The sequence below is a fragment of a genome (assembly GCF_019968955.1).
Source record: "MAG: Porospora cf. gigantea A chromosome Unknown PgA_NODE_508_length_16163_cov_393.751, whole genome shotgun sequence".
Lineage (NCBI taxonomy): Eukaryota > Apicomplexa > Conoidasida > Eugregarinorida > Porosporidae > Porospora > Porospora cf. gigantea A.
In genome coordinates this window covers 1-16163 of record NW_027151738.1, presented here as the reverse complement: position 1 = coordinate 16163, position 16163 = coordinate 1, and the positions used below count along the sequence as shown (strand labels likewise).

At 55.7% G+C, this 16163-nt stretch overlaps 11 protein-coding genes across 21 annotated transcripts; 4 read left to right on the top strand and 7 right to left on the bottom strand.

Annotated features, from left to right (window-relative positions):
- Positions 1-411: 411 nt before the first annotated feature.
- Positions 412-765, top strand: KVP18_002439 (uncharacterized protein; the record flags this gene model as incomplete). Its single annotated transcript, XM_067953315.1, has 1 exon — positions 412-765. The coding sequence occupies one exon, from the start codon at positions 412-414 to the stop codon at positions 763-765; it is 354 nt and encodes a 117-aa protein (XP_067808043.1).
- Positions 766-1008: 243 nt separating this feature from the next.
- On the top strand, positions 1009-3435 carry KVP18_002437 (uncharacterized protein; the record flags this gene model as incomplete). 4 transcript variants are annotated; one of them, XM_067953309.1, is made up of 4 exons in its annotated part: positions 1240-2378; positions 2405-2563; positions 2591-2965; positions 2994-3435. In XM_067953309.1, the coding sequence occupies 4 exons, from the start codon at positions 1240-1242 to the stop codon at positions 3433-3435; spliced, it is 2115 nt and encodes a 704-aa protein (XP_067808037.1). The 4 variants fall into 4 exon arrangements, with proteins under 4 accessions (XP_067808038.1, XP_067808037.1, XP_067808039.1 ...); XM_067953310.1 differs by lacking the exons at positions 2405-2563; positions 2591-2965; positions 2994-3435 and having other exon boundaries at positions 1009-2382; XM_067953311.1 differs by lacking the exons at positions 1240-2378; positions 2405-2563 and having other exon boundaries at positions 2601-3062.
- A 367-nt stretch (positions 3436-3802) lies between these two features.
- On the bottom strand, positions 3803-6641 carry KVP18_002442 (uncharacterized protein; the record flags this gene model as incomplete). 3 transcript variants are annotated; one of them, XM_067953320.1, is made up of 6 exons in its annotated part: positions 3803-3930; positions 3957-4335; positions 4365-4434; positions 4463-4954; positions 4983-6252; positions 6281-6641. In XM_067953320.1, the coding sequence occupies 6 exons, from the start codon at positions 6639-6641 to the stop codon at positions 3803-3805; spliced, it is 2700 nt and encodes an 899-aa protein (XP_067808048.1). The 3 variants fall into 3 exon arrangements, with proteins under 3 accessions (XP_067808048.1, XP_067808049.1, XP_067808050.1); XM_067953322.1 differs by lacking the exons at positions 3803-3930; positions 3957-4335; positions 4365-4434; positions 4463-4954 and having other exon boundaries at positions 4967-6252; XM_067953321.1 differs by lacking the exons at positions 3803-3930; positions 3957-4335; positions 4365-4434; positions 4983-6252; positions 6281-6641 and having other exon boundaries at positions 4459-4965.
- Positions 6642-6727: 86 nt separating this feature from the next.
- On the bottom strand, positions 6728-6964 carry KVP18_002445 (uncharacterized protein; the record flags this gene model as incomplete). Its single annotated transcript, XM_067953325.1, has 1 exon — positions 6728-6964. One exon carries the CDS (start codon positions 6962-6964, stop codon positions 6728-6730), a length of 237 nt encoding a protein of 78 aa, XP_067808053.1.
- Positions 6965-7028: 64 nt separating this feature from the next.
- On the top strand, positions 7029-8053 carry KVP18_002438 (uncharacterized protein; the record flags this gene model as incomplete). Of its 2 annotated transcripts, none has more annotated exons than XM_067953313.1 (2): positions 7029-7626; positions 7656-8053. In XM_067953313.1, 2 exons carry the CDS (start codon positions 7029-7031, stop codon positions 8051-8053), a joined length of 996 nt encoding a protein of 331 aa, XP_067808041.1.
- Positions 8054-8217: 164 nt separating this feature from the next.
- Positions 8218-10782, bottom strand: KVP18_002436 (uncharacterized protein; the record flags this gene model as incomplete). 3 transcript variants are annotated; one of them, XM_067953308.1, is made up of 2 exons in its annotated part: positions 8218-9004; positions 9032-10782. In XM_067953308.1, the coding sequence occupies 2 exons, from the start codon at positions 10780-10782 to the stop codon at positions 8218-8220; spliced, it is 2538 nt and encodes an 845-aa protein (XP_067808036.1). The 3 variants fall into 3 exon arrangements, with proteins under 3 accessions (XP_067808036.1, XP_067808035.1, XP_067808034.1); XM_067953307.1 differs by lacking the exon at positions 9032-10782 and having other exon boundaries at positions 8218-8994; XM_067953306.1 differs by lacking the exon at positions 8218-9004 and having other exon boundaries at positions 9028-10782.
- A 4-nt stretch (positions 10783-10786) lies between these two features.
- KVP18_002446 (uncharacterized protein) lies at positions 10787-11131 on the bottom strand (the record flags this gene model as incomplete). The annotated part of the gene is made up of 1 exon (XM_067953326.1): positions 10787-11131. The coding sequence occupies one exon, from the start codon at positions 11129-11131 to the stop codon at positions 10787-10789; it is 345 nt and encodes a 114-aa protein (XP_067808054.1).
- Positions 11132-11224: 93 nt separating this feature from the next.
- KVP18_002440 (uncharacterized protein) lies at positions 11225-13838 on the top strand (the record flags this gene model as incomplete). 2 transcript variants are annotated; one of them, XM_067953317.1, is made up of 3 exons in its annotated part: positions 11225-11326; positions 11380-12315; positions 12342-13838. In XM_067953317.1, 3 exons carry the CDS (start codon positions 11225-11227, stop codon positions 13836-13838), a joined length of 2535 nt encoding a protein of 844 aa, XP_067808045.1. The 2 variants fall into 2 exon arrangements, with proteins under 2 accessions (XP_067808045.1, XP_067808044.1); XM_067953316.1 differs by lacking the exon at positions 11225-11326 and having other exon boundaries at positions 11533-12351.
- Positions 12642-12938, bottom strand: KVP18_002443 (uncharacterized protein; the record flags this gene model as incomplete). The annotated part of the gene is made up of 1 exon (XM_067953323.1): positions 12642-12938. One exon carries the CDS (start codon positions 12936-12938, stop codon positions 12642-12644), a length of 297 nt encoding a protein of 98 aa, XP_067808051.1.
- KVP18_002444 (uncharacterized protein) lies at positions 13242-13493 on the bottom strand (the record flags this gene model as incomplete). Its single annotated transcript, XM_067953324.1, has 1 exon — positions 13242-13493. The coding sequence occupies one exon, from the start codon at positions 13491-13493 to the stop codon at positions 13242-13244; it is 252 nt and encodes an 83-aa protein (XP_067808052.1).
- On the bottom strand, positions 13822-16126 carry KVP18_002441 (uncharacterized protein; the record flags this gene model as incomplete). Of its 2 annotated transcripts, XM_067953319.1 has the most annotated exons (3): positions 13884-13914; positions 13943-14301; positions 14330-16126. In XM_067953319.1, coding segments are annotated over 3 exons (2187 nt in total), but the record flags the coding sequence as incomplete, so codon positions are not given. The 2 variants fall into 2 exon arrangements, with proteins under 2 accessions (XP_067808046.1, XP_067808047.1); XM_067953318.1 differs by having other exon boundaries at positions 13822-14301.
- Positions 16127-16163: the final 37 nt, after the last annotated feature.

Genomic DNA, 16163 nt, shown 5'->3' with positions numbered 1-16163 from the left:
CGTGTATCGTGGTCATGAGTGCCTCCACTATGCCGAACTTGTCATTCACAATCTTGACGAGAGGAGCGATGCAGTCTGCCGAATCCGTTTACTCCGAGAACAACCACGTGTGTAACATGCTGTGAGCTTCTCCCCGTTGGACATGAAGGAATCCTGCTGAATGATTTGGCCAACCGAATCATGCTGAACGATACCTTCGTTAAACTCGTTACCTAGTACGATAACGAATGGGGTTACAGAAACCGAGTTGTTGACTTGGCCAAGCATATTATGGCTTAATTGTATCCTTTCGAACATTCTTTTGCAAGCACATATGGTGTTTCCAAAGCAGCTCTCATTTCGCAGATGAAAATTTGGTTGCGGTGTCGCGACCCCACGAGGACTCAAACCCAAGAAATAGTATAACATCAAATGCAACTCTTTACCTGTGCGTTTATTATCGGAGCCGTTGGAGCCTACCGGGTCGACCACGACACGCTTTTGAACAAGATAGATGGTGACCAGGCTGTGTCGGCCCTCCACCTGCTCGCTGACGCGGAGGACGCTGACGCCGAGGACGCCGACGCGAGGCAGCTGCGGAAGGACGAACTCGAATCCATTGTACGCAGTATTAGTCGGCACAGCAAGGAGCACCCGGCTCGCCCTCGTAAAGGTCCGCAAAGATGGCGACCCGACTCGCGCAGGAAGAGCCTACGCGGAAGGGAATCGCACGGCCTACTCGCAAGGGAATCGCACGGCCTACTCGCAAGGGAATCCGCGAAGTAACGATAGAGGTACCGTGTAACGCTGGCAGTAATGAACTATGTGAAACTTTCGAATCAAAAACGCATCTAGGGACGTGTGTCGATAGCGCCTAGAAGAGTAGCAGAAGTGTAAGTGTTTCAGCTTCGCTGCGGTTTGCGTGTCACACTTGATTTGTAAGTGTTTCAGCTTCACTGCGGTTTACGTGTCACACTTGATTAATAACAGCACACTCAAATCTCTGGAGATTTCAGGGATTCTCCTGACATGAGTGCGAACATCTCCAGCAATCCGTCAGATCATCCGCTGTCCAAGGATCCAGACGCATCTCTACAATCTGCAGCCAAGGAGGCAACGGAGGCAGCCGGAACAGCGGTTACACCCCCTTCGCAGCTCCCAGAGGGCACTGGGACGAAAACGATCATCACGGCCAAGTCGGAAACCATGGCTATTCCAAAATCAGAAGCCTCTGACGCTGCATCCAAAAAATCGGCGACCATGATACTTCCGAAATCAAAAGCCGTTTCTAAAGCTGCATCTAGGAAATCAGCCACCATGGTTATTCCGAAATCAGATGCCCCCTCTGAAGCCTCGTCTAAGAAATCAGCAACCATGGTTATTCCAAAATCAGATGCCCCCTCTGAAGCCTCGTCTAAGAAATCAGCGACCATGGTTATTCCGAAATCAGAAGCCCCCTCTGAAGCCTCGTCTAAGAAATCAGCGACCATGACACTCCCGAAATCAAAAGCCCCCTCTGAAGCTGCATCTAAGAAATCAGCAACCATGGCCATTCCGAAACCTGAGTTCCAGACCCGGCAAATCCTGTACGAGCAGCCTGGGATGCCCGACGAGGAGAAGGCGTCCAAGATAGCTTCCGACGAGTCTGAAGACGCGGTGATAGCCACCGAGAGCCGCGCCGGGCCTCGCTACGTCTACCCCGACAAGAGAGACCCAGGCTTTCTGCCGTACATGAGATCCGGAAGTGTCTCCCTGGAGATCCAGGCGTCACTGACCAGCGATACGGTAGTGGAAGTTGACCCTGCTGTTATACGGAAGCGGAACCTCGGGCAGATGGAATGGGTGTTGAGCCGCATCTACGGTTTTATGGACACCGATATGCCGGAAATCTGGCGTCCACGGCCATCGGGTTCGCGCTACAACAGTCAGCGAGACTTGGCTGGTGATACGTGGGGCGTCCTGAACCTGATAACTCTGTACAACGAAACCAGGCAGATCGAGTTTGTATACAAGGCTCGCGCCCTCATAAAAGAGGTGCACGAGGTGTTGGGACGCGCCAGGCTGGACGAGAAGGATTTAGCTGGTCGGAGTAGGCGGTGGAGCCAGGTTTTCGTGAGGCCGCCTGAGCGTCTAGGATTGAGCACCGACGACCACCCGGTACTGGGCGGTCTTCGCGACGGCTACGACATTCACGAGAAGTACGTAGAGGGAGACGGACAAACCTTCGAGAACCTTCTGCGATGGGCATATGCCCTAAACCGCTTCGCGCTGTGGACGCGTGATGTTACGTACAACGACCAGGCGGTAGAGCTGTTGCAGCTGGCGCATCGCGCCTTCTGTAAGCGACCGGGATCTGACAGGCCGCGCTTTATGTACCGTATGGACGTGGACCGCACAAAGTGAGGAACTGGGGGCGCGTACACAGATTTAAAACCAACCGAGAAGCACCGCTGTCCACCTTCGAAGCCTATTGCGTGTACAGTCTCGTGGCGGATTTATACGATGCCGAGCCCGAGGAAGGCGACGAGGAGGTATCTGTGCTGGTGGAGGAACGCCACGACTGCGAGAAAATGGTCGACTACGCGTGAGACGCCCTCCAGCTTGAACACAGACTTAATGCCATGCAGACGTCGGACCCGCTAGAGATTGGAGTGGCTTTCTGGTGTTGCCACGCGCTTCTGGTGCCGCCTGCGTGGGTGAAGCAGCTGAAGGCCAAAACGTGGAAGATGTTCGATGACCTTGAGGACCAGCTGTACTGGTCTAGGGAGCCTTTCCGTAGGCTGATGCACCGGGAAATTATAATGCTGCTAGGAGTTCTACTGATGGACCCCGATAAGGATCGAGCTTTATTCGTGAAGGAGCAGATACCCACGTGGATGGACCAGATTTGGAAGCACGACCGCATTCGTTCACCAAACAGTTGGCTGTTAACGCTACAGCCTTCAGTCTGGGATCCGCAGGTGCAGCCGGCAGAGGACTTCACATTGTGGGGGGCTGCCTCAGTCGTGACTCAGCGCGCAAATGGAACCGATCCCCAACCCCAGACCCCACATTTCAAATGTGTACTCCCCAGCGGTCCCTGATCTCTCCAAAATCAAACTCGGAATCTTTGTGTTAGGTTGCGACCCTGATACGGCTTGGGGCAAGGCCATGCTGGGTAACAGATGCAACGCTCACATCATGCCTCCCAGCGCCCTGGACCCTCACCTGCTAACTATGGGCCGACGGCTGGCGGAGCCACCGAATGCGAGGTCCTCACGAACGTCTGAAGTGCACTCTGGCGCTGGCAGCGCAGTCACTAGACAAAGCGCGGTTACTGAAGTCACCAGAGGAAGTTCTCGCAAGAGCATCGTCTACCCCCGGCACGCCATCACGACTGACGGGCGTGTGGAGGTAGAGGTCACCTCGGCGCTGGCCTCAGTCAGCGATTCTCGCCCGCAGTCAGCGCGTGGGTAGAGAATGTGAAAGATACTAGTCATCCTCCCTTTGAAACATAGCGAAAGATATGAAACCAACATAACGATAGATACGTTTTCTACTCATGATTCGGGGGACAAAACAGACAGCAACACACTAATTAAATTGTTTATTGCATACTTACCTTGCCTATGAGAACGGGGTCTCCAGCATCCTCGTCTCCTCTGTGGAGCGGCGCATTGCACTCAGTGGCCTGTAATACAGAGTGGGCTCACGCTTCGTGGGACCCAGTGGCACAGTTTTTACCGAAAGGCCAGACGTTCGCGTCTCGGCCAACAAAATTATGTCGCTTTGGAGGATGTGGATGTTGGGACGTTTTGATAGCTTTGCATGTGTGACCCTCTGTCTACACGACTTGGTTTTTTCCTTGCCTTCGTCTTGTGACTTGTATTGCTAGTCCCGCGGCAGTCAGAGTGAACACCAGAATTAGCGATCCGAGGAAGTCCAGTGTAACCAGGGCGGGCTTCAGTGGGGCTGTGTAGGAGGTTTAACAAACTCACACGTCAACACGCGTGTGGGATAGTTCATGAAATCGAGAGAGAGGCTGTCCAATCGAAAGTCTTGCTGATAGACATGCCACAAGTACAGACAGAAGCCAGCTGAGAGGTAACTTGCTCCTAGACTACCTGCTAGCGACCCTACAGAGGACATCGCCAGGTACGCCGTCGCGAGCGCTACCATCCCCACCAAAAAAGGCGAGAAGCTGAAGGGCAGAAAACAGGACAGGGCCAGCAGAACCAGTGCTACGGACAGCCACGCAGGGTATAAAATTCCGAGGAAGATTGCGATTCGTGTGTTGGTCCAGAAGAGGCCTCCCACCAGAAAGCTCAACAACAAGCACACGGTCTCACTGATCAGAGGGCTGACTATGTGGATGCGCTGCGGTGCAGACTGCGCGAAATGCCTACGAGAATGGACATGAGGAATACCAGCTGACCCACGACGGTCGCGTTGTGTAGTGGGCGCTGGGTCGGGTCACTGCGTCGGAAAGGATCTGGCGTCTCACTCGCTCACGAAGATGCACCAGGTTGTGGGAGCCAGGAGTAAGGAAACCACGGCAGAAAGCAGGACTTGGGATTTGAAATCCGAAACGGCAGAGAGGCGGGACAAACGACCTAGATCCGTTGGGGTGGGTCCGAGTAGAGGTTTTCCGTCGGGTCCGAGTAGAGGTTTTCCGTCAGGTCCGAGTAGAGGTTTTCCGTCGGGTCCCTCACCACCCGAAAGGAGGCTGTTGAGCGCTGCTTTGACTTCCTCTGCCTGCTGTGCAGCTGCCGCCTGCTCCGATTTGGCGGCAGCTTCTGCCGCCTCGGCTGCCTTCTCTGCCGTCGCCTCGGCTGCTAACCCCTCCTTGAGTGCTGCTGCGCTCTCAACAACCTTGCCCCCCAACGTAACTGCTTGTGGCTTGGACTTTGGAGGTGGTTTATGGTGAACGCCGGGCTCTGGACCAGCTATTGGGTATGGCGCGACCGCCAAACACCACACGACGAAGGGTATCACCCTGAAAAGCATTTCAGTCACGCACAAACTGGAAGCGCTCTCTCAGACTCGCATGCTCCGCCTTGACTGCGATCGTCGATTTACACTCAGAGCACAGCAACGACACCACTTCACTCAGCGCGAGGTTGGTTTGGCCGAGCTCCCCAACGAGTTTGATGAACTGCTGCTGTAATGTGCTCGTCTTGGTGTCCATGACTGTGAGATCCGCCGCGAGGGTGTCTTTCTCATCCCGTAGAGCGCAAATCTGGCGTTCCAGCCCCGCCGCCTTCTCCTTAGATCTCTTGAGGCGCTCTTCACAGAGCCGCAGCTGCTTCGTGGCTTCTGACACCGCGAGGCTCAGCTCCTCGCGTACATGCTCGTGCGAGGCCTCGACAGAGACAAGCTTTTGCTTGTGCAGGTCATGAACGCTGCGTAGTTTGTCAACAAACGCCTGCATCCAGAACTCTGTTGACGCTTCGCTCCTGCCATACAGCGTGGCCGAAGTCACCAGTGAGTCCAGGACTGAGATACAGTCCGCCCAGTATCGCGCTTGATCCGTTTCGAAGTTGGCCTCCAGGTCGTCGATGAAGGACTGAAAGAGAGGTGCCAGAAACGCCTCCACGGTGTCGGTGTTGGCGCTGGTGGAGTGCACCACGGTGAGCGCTGTCAGGGCGGCTCCGGGGCCGTCAACGTGAGGTAGCATTTGCAGCTTCTGTAAGTTTACGCTGACGGTAAGGCTGTGATGGTCCAACTCCTGAAGGAACGACCGCACCGCCTGGGGAATGACGTCGACGATGTCCTCGAACGTGAGCAGTTGCTTCCAAACCGTCGTTGCCTCACTACCCTGTGGCATGGCCTGCAGGTCCTCCGGTGACAGAAAGCAGGATACATCCAACCACCACCGCAAGAGGCTGCATTTCTGCGGGCTCAAAGTCTGGTTGGAGACGCCCATGTAGTGCACTATATGGTAGATACAGTGAAAGCGCATGAAGGACTTCCATCGGTAGTTTTTTGCGGCGCTGATGAAGTTCAGCTGTCGCCTAACCCTCGAGACCACAGCGCTCACCGTCTGACCTACGAGCTCCGCCTTGGCTGCGCATTCCGCCTGCACCAAGCCTCGACGGTTGGTTTCTGTCTCTGCCAGAGTCTTAACCTCCTGGAGATCTCGGCGCAGCTGGGCTGATTCGGCTTGGGATACCGAAACCTGAGCTTCTAGGGCCTCAACCTTCGCCCGGAGTTCTGCCTCGCGTTTCTCTCTCTCCTCATCCTGAGGACGTCGTAGATCAGTTGACAAGCTGTGCTCTCTGAGCTCCAGAGACTCTGCGTTTCGGGGGTCCCCGCCAGTCACCAATCTTCAAATTCTGCGCAGCGATAACATCCAGCAGCGCTCTGTTTTCGTTTCTGACCTCCGCCAAATCGTCAGCAGACTGGCTGGTAGCGCCCTTTATAGGGCTGGCTGATCCGAATGGCAAGAAGTTTCGCCACGACGTCTCTGGCATCTCGGGCAGTTGGGGAGCCTTCTCCAGCTTCATCAGGGTGAAGCACATGGCGTCTAGCTTGGCCAAATAGTGCTTGGATCGCTGTTCGGTTACCAGCAACATGTCCTGATGGTGAAGAACCACGATACTCACCTCCAGAGTGGCGTTCCGCTTTATTTGGGCTTGCAGCTGGCTTTTGACGTCGAGGCCATCAGAAGCTACTCGGTTCATTGGTCTTTTATAACTATTTTTTTCAATAACCCGTTCCCTTAAACGGATGTTACTTTGGAATTTCTTTCATTTACAAAGATACGCCATTAGTCTCGAGTGATCCACCTCCAGTGGGCCAGTAGACGTGTCAGGATGCCCGGCTTCTGTTTAACTCGGTACTTAGTGGCGGCAACGCAGTTTCTGGGCAGGTGGGGCCCAACTGCGTTCTTCCGCTCAATGGCCTTGGACTCATTTTCAATTTCTCGGCACATGCGGATGAAGGCTGTGTCGGGAGGAGGGATTGCGTAGGCTGCGCTTCGAAAGGTTACAGACTTTGACGACATCGGAAAAGTTATGGTGCGAAAGCGAATGTTTGTGTGACGATAGGAAAATGACGAAAACGTGACAATGCTTTTGGAAGTCTGTGTAGATAATGCAGAGTCTGTGCGGAGGGCGTTAGCTGGGGGTGCCGACCGCGTAGAGTTATGCGCCGCCCTTAGCGAAGGAGGTTTGACACCTTCCATCGGGTTCGTCGACTGGACAGCTGCGTTTCTGAAAAAGACGCACGTACAAGTAGTGGTGATGATTCGCAACCGCAAGGGGGACTTCGTCCTCGATGAGGACGACATTCGTATCATGAAAGAGGACATAAAGGTGCTGGGGAAGAAGCATATCCACGGTTTCGTACTGGGCGCGTTGCTTCCAGACGGAAATCTTGATGTGGTAACACTTCGTGTCCTGTTGGAGGGCGTGGACCTCCGTAAGCACACCTGCACTCTCCACCGATGCATTGATCAGGTCTCTGACGTCAAGCGCGCCCTAAGCCAGGCTTACGCCCTGGGATTCCGCCGCGTTTTATCCTCCGGAGGGATGCCCAATTGCAACGCCGGCGCCGCGAATCTGAGGCGAATGCGCGAGTACACAGCAAACAAGATGGCAGACATGAAGATCGTGGCTGGCGCAGGCCTCTGCGGCACAAACGCCGAACGAGTGCAGCGGTTGACTCGTGAGATAGATGTGGACAGCGCGATTCAGAATGTGAAGAGTACCACGGCTCCTTCAAAATGGTTCGCAAGTCGACGATGAGGTTCGACCGAAAAGCAGTGCAGTTCAACCGAGCCGGACAAACCTCAGGAGAGAACCTGGAATCGTCAGCCAAGGACGTCGACCCAAAAGCAGTGCAGTTCAACCGAGCTGGACAAACCTCAGGAGAGAACCTGGAATCGTCAGCCAAGGAGTCTGTGCCTGCTCCGAGCCTACCGAACAAGCGCCTAAACGCTTTCATAGGGTCGTTTGCCCAGGAGTCCGCGGTATTTGACCCGGATTACGACTACCACGTTCCTAATACTGAAATGATGATTCTGGTTAAGATGCAGATTGGGTCCTCTATGATCAATCACAAACTCTTGAATGAAGTCAACAAGCCGAGGTGAGGATGTCTGAGATGAAGCCTGCACACCCATCCACATCAAGGAATACCTGCATCTAATTATGAAAAGACACCCACTTTTTCCTGCAGGTTTATATTACAGCGATAACTCGGATGGCCATTGGTATCCACACGCACCTCGACTAGACAGCCATTCCGCACAGCTGCTTAGTGGCGACCCGCAATCCCACCTCTCTTCTTCTTGCTGATGAACCGCCGCTCGTTCAGCAGGCCTCGCCGACTTAAGTGCAGGCAGAGCGCGTGTGCAGTGAGTGTCGCGTCTTCGTCGTGGAGAACTGACACCACTGGCCTCTCCGGCTCCGGATGAGCGGTGAACCGCATTTCGAGTCCCGCTTCAATAGAGACTTCCGACCGTAGCAGCCCGCCAACAACAAGCACATCGGAGTTCGTTTGCAAAGTGTCCAGGTTGACACATGACAGCAAACGAACGGACCTGCCGGCCAGCCAGAAAAATACGCCCTCGAAGTCGTCGCTCGTCGACTCCGCCATCTCGACTGGCTGTAAGTCCCTCACTAAAAATTTTGTCAGCTCGCACGAGGTCCCGGCCAAGTGCAGCGTGGCTACCGTGCTCCGACACGCCAGACGTATGAGGTTCGCCGCCGCATACGCAGCCTCTGCACCGCAGTCGAGGTACCGTACCGAGCAGGCCAAATGCAAATTCTCGGCCACGAACCCCTGCGTGTACAGGTAGCCTTCCGTGGGCATGGACATCCCTGCTGCGTCGTCTCTCAGGGCTGGGAGGAGTGAGGGTGCGGGTTGAACGATGGCTCCTTGTTGAGACATCAGCCGTGTAGTCTGGTCACACCCCAGGTACTTCAGTGTCGTCTGCACGTACATCGCGTTGACTTCCTCCAACAGGGACAGGACCAAGTCCAGGTTACCAGTAGGCGGGGGGTTGTACGGCGCACTGGCGGACGTCGCCATGGATAGAACCCTGAGTATGAAGGTAAAGGCCGCTCACTGCTCCAGAACGCGCTTTTTGTGCACTGTGAGCTCTGGCCGACTCAGCATTTCTCCGATCTTCGGGAACGAGCCAGGCGACCGCACCTGACTGTTCCAAGGGAACGTGAGAAGGTCTGAAGCTGTAGGTCTTGAGGTGGCATCGCGACTAACCATGCAGCGTATCAGGTCCACAACGTAGCTCGGCACGCGCTTCGAGAAGCTCTCAGGGAAGAGGCTTCGCTCGAGCAGGTCGATCAGCACACACGAGCGTTCCATGCTGGTTTTGAAGGGCTCATGCCACAGCTCGAAAAACAGGACTCCGAAGGAGTAGACATCAGCGCTGGGGCCGTACCAGCCGCCCTTCTCTTGTTCGGGCGCCGCGTAGAAGCGCGTGCCCATGCCGCCGCTCAGGCGAAATTTTCCCTTCACGTGGCAGTCGAGGCCGTCTCGGTCTCCGAGAACGGTAGAAAGCCCGAAGTCGCCGATCTTCAACTGGCAGTCGAGCAAGTCTACCTCCTTCACACTGGCGTCTGCTTTCCACAACACAAAGACGTTTTCGGGCTTCAGGTCGCGATGGATGAAGCTCCGCTTGTGAAGAAAGTCCAGTGCCGTAACAATCATTTCGAAGAAGTGCCAGATAACGGCTGGCTCCTTATACACCTCCCGAGTCTCGATGACATCGTAAAGCGTGGAGCCGCGGACGTATTCCATGGCCAGGTACAGCGTCATGCCTGGATCCTCGTCGGGAATTGGACTTGAGTGGCTGGTCTGAAGCATGCGGCTCAATGTCGTGGAGAGCCGAGCCGGGACACTGAAAGCCATACACTCGACCCAGGCGCTGTAGTAGCGGACGATCAGCCCGTGGGCCAGCGTAGCTGCGATTTTCGCTTCTCGCAGCACCAGAGACCACGCAGCCTTGTTGGATGATGGTAGGCGGATGGTCTTGACCGCGAACAGCTTGTCGGGATCCCGTGAGTCCACTTCAGCACCCTTTACGCAAAGGGAAACCGATCCAAACCCTCCGGACCCAAGGACTCGGACGACCTTATAGTCTCGTACGAATCGGCTGGTCACTAGGTCTGCGGGTGGCTCGTCATGATACACATCCATGGACACTATTACTCCTGTTTCAGCAGCTTGCGTGGGAAGAAGGCCTTGATAGAAAGGCTGCGATAACGGCACTGTAGGGAGACCAAAGGCGTCGCAGAGGAACAGAAGGACACCCTGCATTACCATCACGCTCAGCTGCGACGCGTTGAGCAACGAATCTACTGTTGGGAAGGATGTCAGTGGCGTGAAGTGCTTCGTAGGCGGCATCTCCTTCAGGGCATCCATCAGAGCCAAGGACATCCTCCATTTCAGCCCGTACGACTCGGCCTCGTCATAGGAGATCTCGACATGCTCTGCATCGAAGACCCGAACTCGGAGAGTGATGCAGACCCGGTCCACTCCTTTAGGTCTGTTGAACCAGTTGAGCAGTAAATCAGAGGCCATGACGCGAAGTACGAAGTCGAACTGCGGAGTATTTGGCTCCCCAAAAGACACTCCCTCCTCAGATGAGGTTCCGCTGTTACCGGCGTACGTTTCCACGACTGACAGAGCCAGGAGGTTCTCTCGTTCGTCATCTGGAGCCGAACGCAACTCCCAGATGGTGTTCCAACACAGTAGCAGTTGGCTTCTGCAGTGTAGGAGCAGGTCGCTAGGCCCTGTAGGCCTCGCTTGGAGACGGTTTTGTTCACAGAATGCAAGCAGGGCGTCACTCACCCACATTTGGCTATTTCTGCCCGTGTGCTTCCTGCACAAAGAGCAGCTCGTGGTCCAGATTGCGTACGTAGAGGTCTCCGCCTTCGAGCTGGATCTCCAAGTCTGAAAGCAGCAGCTCAGCCAGCTGCTGCTCCATCTCTCGAATATCAGGGGGCGCGCTCTTCTCGCTCTTGTGAACTTTCTGCCCCCTCCACCTACCCGTTGTCTTGTCTAAGTGTAGCGTGCAGTTGAGGACGTTGTACACTCTGATAGTGAACGGTATTATGCTTCTGCAGGAGTCCTCGATCGTGACCTTGGCTCTTTCGATGTTGGGGTGCCCAGCGGACCCGTGGAAATTGCCGTCGTACAGTGTCATGGCGCGCAGAATGAGGTATTTCTGACTAATGCCTGCAGATGCGACCTAAAAAATTCGTTCACCCTCTTCGTCTTGCTGTGACTGTACACATACATGATGCCTGTCACAGCACTAGGTCTTCACTTCACAGAGAGGCTTGGCGTCGCAATTTGGAGTGACGACGCTCGCTTCGAGTGCACGGACTACCCTTACTGTGTGAGTTTCGAGGGGCTGGCCAACAGCCAGCGGTGCTCGCGAACGTGATTCAGTTCGCGAGTCGAAGAGCTGAGGGGGAATTTACCCTCGTGATCTCGGCAGCCACCAAAGCGCAGATCAAGGGACATATCCGCGCCGTAGTCGACGTGACGGCACAAGCAACGCTTACGCTGCGACCGGCGGCAGATTTCCTGTACTCCAACGCAATGTATGCGTTGCTGAACTTCGGCTCCAATGGAGCTTCGGCAGTTCAACGGCAGGCAGCGTTGAGAAGTCGGCTGGACTTAAGCCGAACGGACGCGGTGTCGGCGCTTGGAGGCGTGGTCGCCTTTATTAGGCGGTCTATCGAGCCCTGCGCCTTCAGTATGGACCAAATCGTGGAGCTCAAGATTGATGACTACATGAGCGTGGATGTGTCCACTGCTACGGACATTGGAATGTTCTCCGACGAAAAGCAAAGGCAAGAGCGTCCTACAGTGCTGAGTCTCTTCCAGCAGAATCTTTGCGCCCCGAAGATCAGTGCAGCGGTGCTCAAACGCTGGGTGAAGCTGCCGCTGAAGTCTCTTGGCGCTATCGAACGTCGTTTGAATACAGTGGCGCAACTGGTCGAGAGCGACAACGGCGAGGTGTACTACAGTTTCAAACGCCTGTCGCGCCGGCTTTCAAACGTAGAGCCGATACTCTCGAAGCTGAAGCTACAGCCGATTGTGAAGGTTCACGACTTCACATCGTTGATCGGAGTCGTGGAGGCGTTGATTGAGCTGGAGGAGCTCATGTTTCGCTCCGTAGTGTGTTTGCCTTTCGCCCAGAGACTCAGTGACGCGGTCCCGCAAGTGAAGGCTGCCCGACAAGTCTTGTCCGACCTCGACGTCCAAGAATCTGTACGCCGTGAGACGCCTTCCATGAAACCGGAAACTCACCCAGAGCTCCTCGAAGCTTACTGTAAATGGAAGAACACTGACGGCGAGTTAGAGGCACTGGTCGGAGAGGTGAGATCCGAGGGCCGGTTCAACAGATCTGGATGACCCTTATATCGGACTCCACAGCACACTTCGTCCCTGAAGGCCAGCCGATGGCTGTCTGGATGCCTTCCCTGGGGTCTTTTCTGGCCTTTCAACTGACTGAGGAGTTCGGCGAGATGGAGGCGGCGCTTCCGCACGCTAGCTGGTCCTTTGAGTTTGAGAAGGACGGTATGGCTTTCTTCAAAACGCCGCTACTTCATGACTACGACAACGTCGTCGACGCCATTCTTCTGGAGAAGCAGACACTGGAGACACGTCTGCTCCGCGACCTGCAGCAACGGCTGGCCAAGTTCTCAAGCGCCATCAGTGAAGGCGTCGCCGTTGCGGCTGAATACGACGTGTACTCTGCCTTTGCCAAGACGGCCGTTGACATGCGCTGGTGCCGCCCCACACTTGTCACAGAGCCCACCCTCTGCCTGGTTCAGGCCCGCCATCCAGTCTACGAACTGATGTCGTCTCTCGACAGCTCGTGTTTCATCCCGAATGATCTTGACATGTCCCAGAGCCAATGCCATCTGATCACTGGTCCAAATGGCAGCGGCAAAAGTGTTTTCTTGAAGACCGTCGCCGTTGCCGTCTACCTCGCACATCTAGGATCTTTCGTCCCTGCGGAATCTGCCACCATCGGGTTGGTGGACTCCATCATGTCTGTCATGGAAATCCGGGAGACAGCCACCATCGAGAACAACTCGTACTTCTCAACAGCTCTTCTCCGTGTGAGCCAGATGCTCCGGGGTGTCACAGGGTCCACACTGCTCCTCATTGACGAGTTCGGAAAGGGAACCGCCAGCTGCTGTGGTATTGGGCTGCTGGCAGCTGTCATCAACTACATCGGATCCATGCCTTCCGTTCCGCGGTGCTTGTTCACCACTCATTTCCAGGAGGTAGTCTCGCTAGACCTGGTCAAGATCTTCCCGGCCCAGTGTGTGGACGTGTTTTACATGAAGGCGGAGTTGAACGGAGAGGGCGATGACCTCCAGTTCCAGTACGCCGTAGAACCCGGAGTGGCCTCCAGTTCCTACGGAGTGCTCTGTGCCCGTGCCTGCGGCGTACCTGATGACGTAGCCGTGCGCGCCTCCGAAGTGACTGATGCTGTAAAAAGGAGACGTCCCATAGTACCGATGACAGCCCTCACATCGGAGCATGCACGCAGCAAGTGCGTGGACTTGTACCGCGCGTTCCTCTGTGCGGACTTGAGAACGTCTACGGGCATGCAGGCCTTCTTGGAGCTGGCGAAACCCCCTGACGCTTCCGAGGGCAGCGTCGTCTCGAGGATCACCGCCCGAACAGAGAGGTGCCGAGCCAGAAGGTCTACGCCCTTCCCAAAAAACTGCCACAGCCAACCGAATATAGAAGCGCAGCTGCCACCCTCAACTGCCGACATGAGGGTAGTACGCTCGCATGGCTCTCTGTTTGACGCATCGATGAAGCCGGATGGGGCGAGTGCCAAGGATGACATCACAGAAAGCAACTTCATAGTTTTTGATTAATGTTGAGTGTCATTGGACAAAGTTGATCCTGAACGACGTTTGTCGTCACATGAAGAACACCTTCTGATCTATCAACCTGCGTGCGACAAGTCCCAGAAACCCACATCAGATTATTCTCCTCCGTCATCACCGTCAGCAGCATATCAAAGGCCTCTCTGGTGTAGTGCTTCTCAGACAGGTTGTTGACTTCATTTTGGAACTGTGTGAAGTCCATAAAGTCCTCGGAGCATCCTCGTCGGACTCTGCCGGCGATTTGCCGGAAGTGCGTGAGAACGTCTTCGTTGACGTCCTCCAGCGGCAGGGGCGTTTCCGGCCGCTTGGTTGGCGGTTCCACCGCCAGGGGCGGCGTCCGCCCCCGCTTTCGTTGAGGGCTGTCGCTCAGCTCAGACTCGCTGTCGTCGTCGGCGTGGTCCTCTCCAAACAGGGAGTAGCGCAGCAAGTGAATCGCTATCTGCGCGTCTGACTGGGTATGACAGACCCGCCGAACTCACCACGCCGATGGTATCCTTCAGCTTCAGCTTGGCGTGGGCAGTCGCCAAACGTACGCAGGCCTCGAGCGTACGTGCCGTGGGAAGGCTAACACCTGCCGACTTGCGGTCCTTCACTCGGCGCTGCCTCAGCCGGCAGTAGAAGTCGGCAATCCGGCTGGCGGCTTCGGAGGTGAGCACTGGTGCGGGCCTCCTCTTCGCGTACTGGATGTACTTCTTGAGGAAGTCGTGCGATAAAGTGGTCTTGCGGCCGTCAGCATCCTCAGCCCATACCTCAGTGTTGGTCTCCCCCTCAGTGGAGGGGCCCAGAGCAGTCATGCCGCGTGTGTAGCCAGTGTACGCGGTGAGTTTAGAGCCTTTGTTATATCCCTGGTGCTGCTGGAGGACTTGGGAACTGATTCGTCTGTCCTCCTCCTTAAGCTGGGAGTCCCGAACCACAAACATAAGGTCAAATCGCGACAGCAGGGAGTCCGGGAAGCTGAGTTGCGCCCTCAGATCCACAGACTCGTCGAAGACGCCATAACACGGATTGGCAGCCGCTAACACGCTGCAGCGAGCATTAAGTCGCGCCTGAATGGACGCCTTGCTGATAGACACTGTCTGCTGCTCCATAACCTCGTGGATAGCAACGCGATCGTCCGATCCCATCTTGTCAAACTCGTCTATGCAGACGAACCCGTTGTCGGCAAGCACCGTGGCGCCTGCCTCCAACCGCTTGTGACCGGTGTCACGATCGGAGACGACAGCAGCCGTTAGACCCACGCCTGATGAGCCTTTGCCGCTGGTCGAGATCGACACCGGCGCAGTATTAAGCACGAAGCGCAGCATTTGGCTTTTCCCACAAGAAGGGTCTCCGATGAGCATGACGTGAATGTCGCCGCGAATTCGAGTCCCTTCCTTGGTGTGCTTCGGTTCGCCGCCTACGAGTTGTAGAAGGAGACCCCGTTTGACCATCTCGCGTCCGAAGATGCTGGGGGCCACTGAACGTGATAGGACGGCGAGTGCATCCTTCCGCCCTGCGATGCTCTTGATCTCTCGGACGTCCTTAGGCGAGAGTGCTGCATCCCGCAGCCCGATACGCTCCACGTTGTTGACTATCAACAACGGCCTGCAGTAGCCGTTGTACTTCCCAACTACCTTGTGGTGTGTGGTCCTGAAGACCCCGTAGCACCGCACCCGGTTCCCTGGTTTCACGCGGTCCACCAAGTCGTGCTCGAACACGACGTCAACGGATCTAGGCAGAAGTCCGTGAGGAGCGCACTCCGGCGTCTCCTGTACGGTGGCGAACTGCGCGTCCTTGAACAGCGAGAACAAGGGGTCCACCTCGAAGGAGCGGCCGTCCTGATCATGCAAGGGTACGGGTCCTCCAGCAGGCTGCACTCGGGCCACTGAGTGGGGGTCCGGGAACAACTTGATGAACGTGTTCTCGCCTCCCACTGTGGAATAGCCCCTCTGTACGTTGCGGTGGCTCACAGAAGACACCCGGGTGAGAATGCCCTCAACGCACACAACTCGATTGCAGAGAGCGCTGTTCAGACCTCGAGGCGTCACGTGGTTGCGGCCTAACCACCCACAGAGGCCGAGCGAGCTGAACCGTACCAGGGGATGGTTGTCAGAGAGTCCGCGGGCTTCTTTGACTAGGGAGGCCACCGCATCTACGACCGGAGCCAGATAGACGTACGGACTTGACACCACAAGTTGGCTCAACGTTCCGTCGACCTCCGATAGGTCATCCAGGCGCACAATCAACCTAGGAATGCCTCTATCCAGCTGCGAGAAGAACTCCTCTAACTTCCCTGTCTGTTTTGCTTGAGACAGCCACCGAAATGCGGCGTTG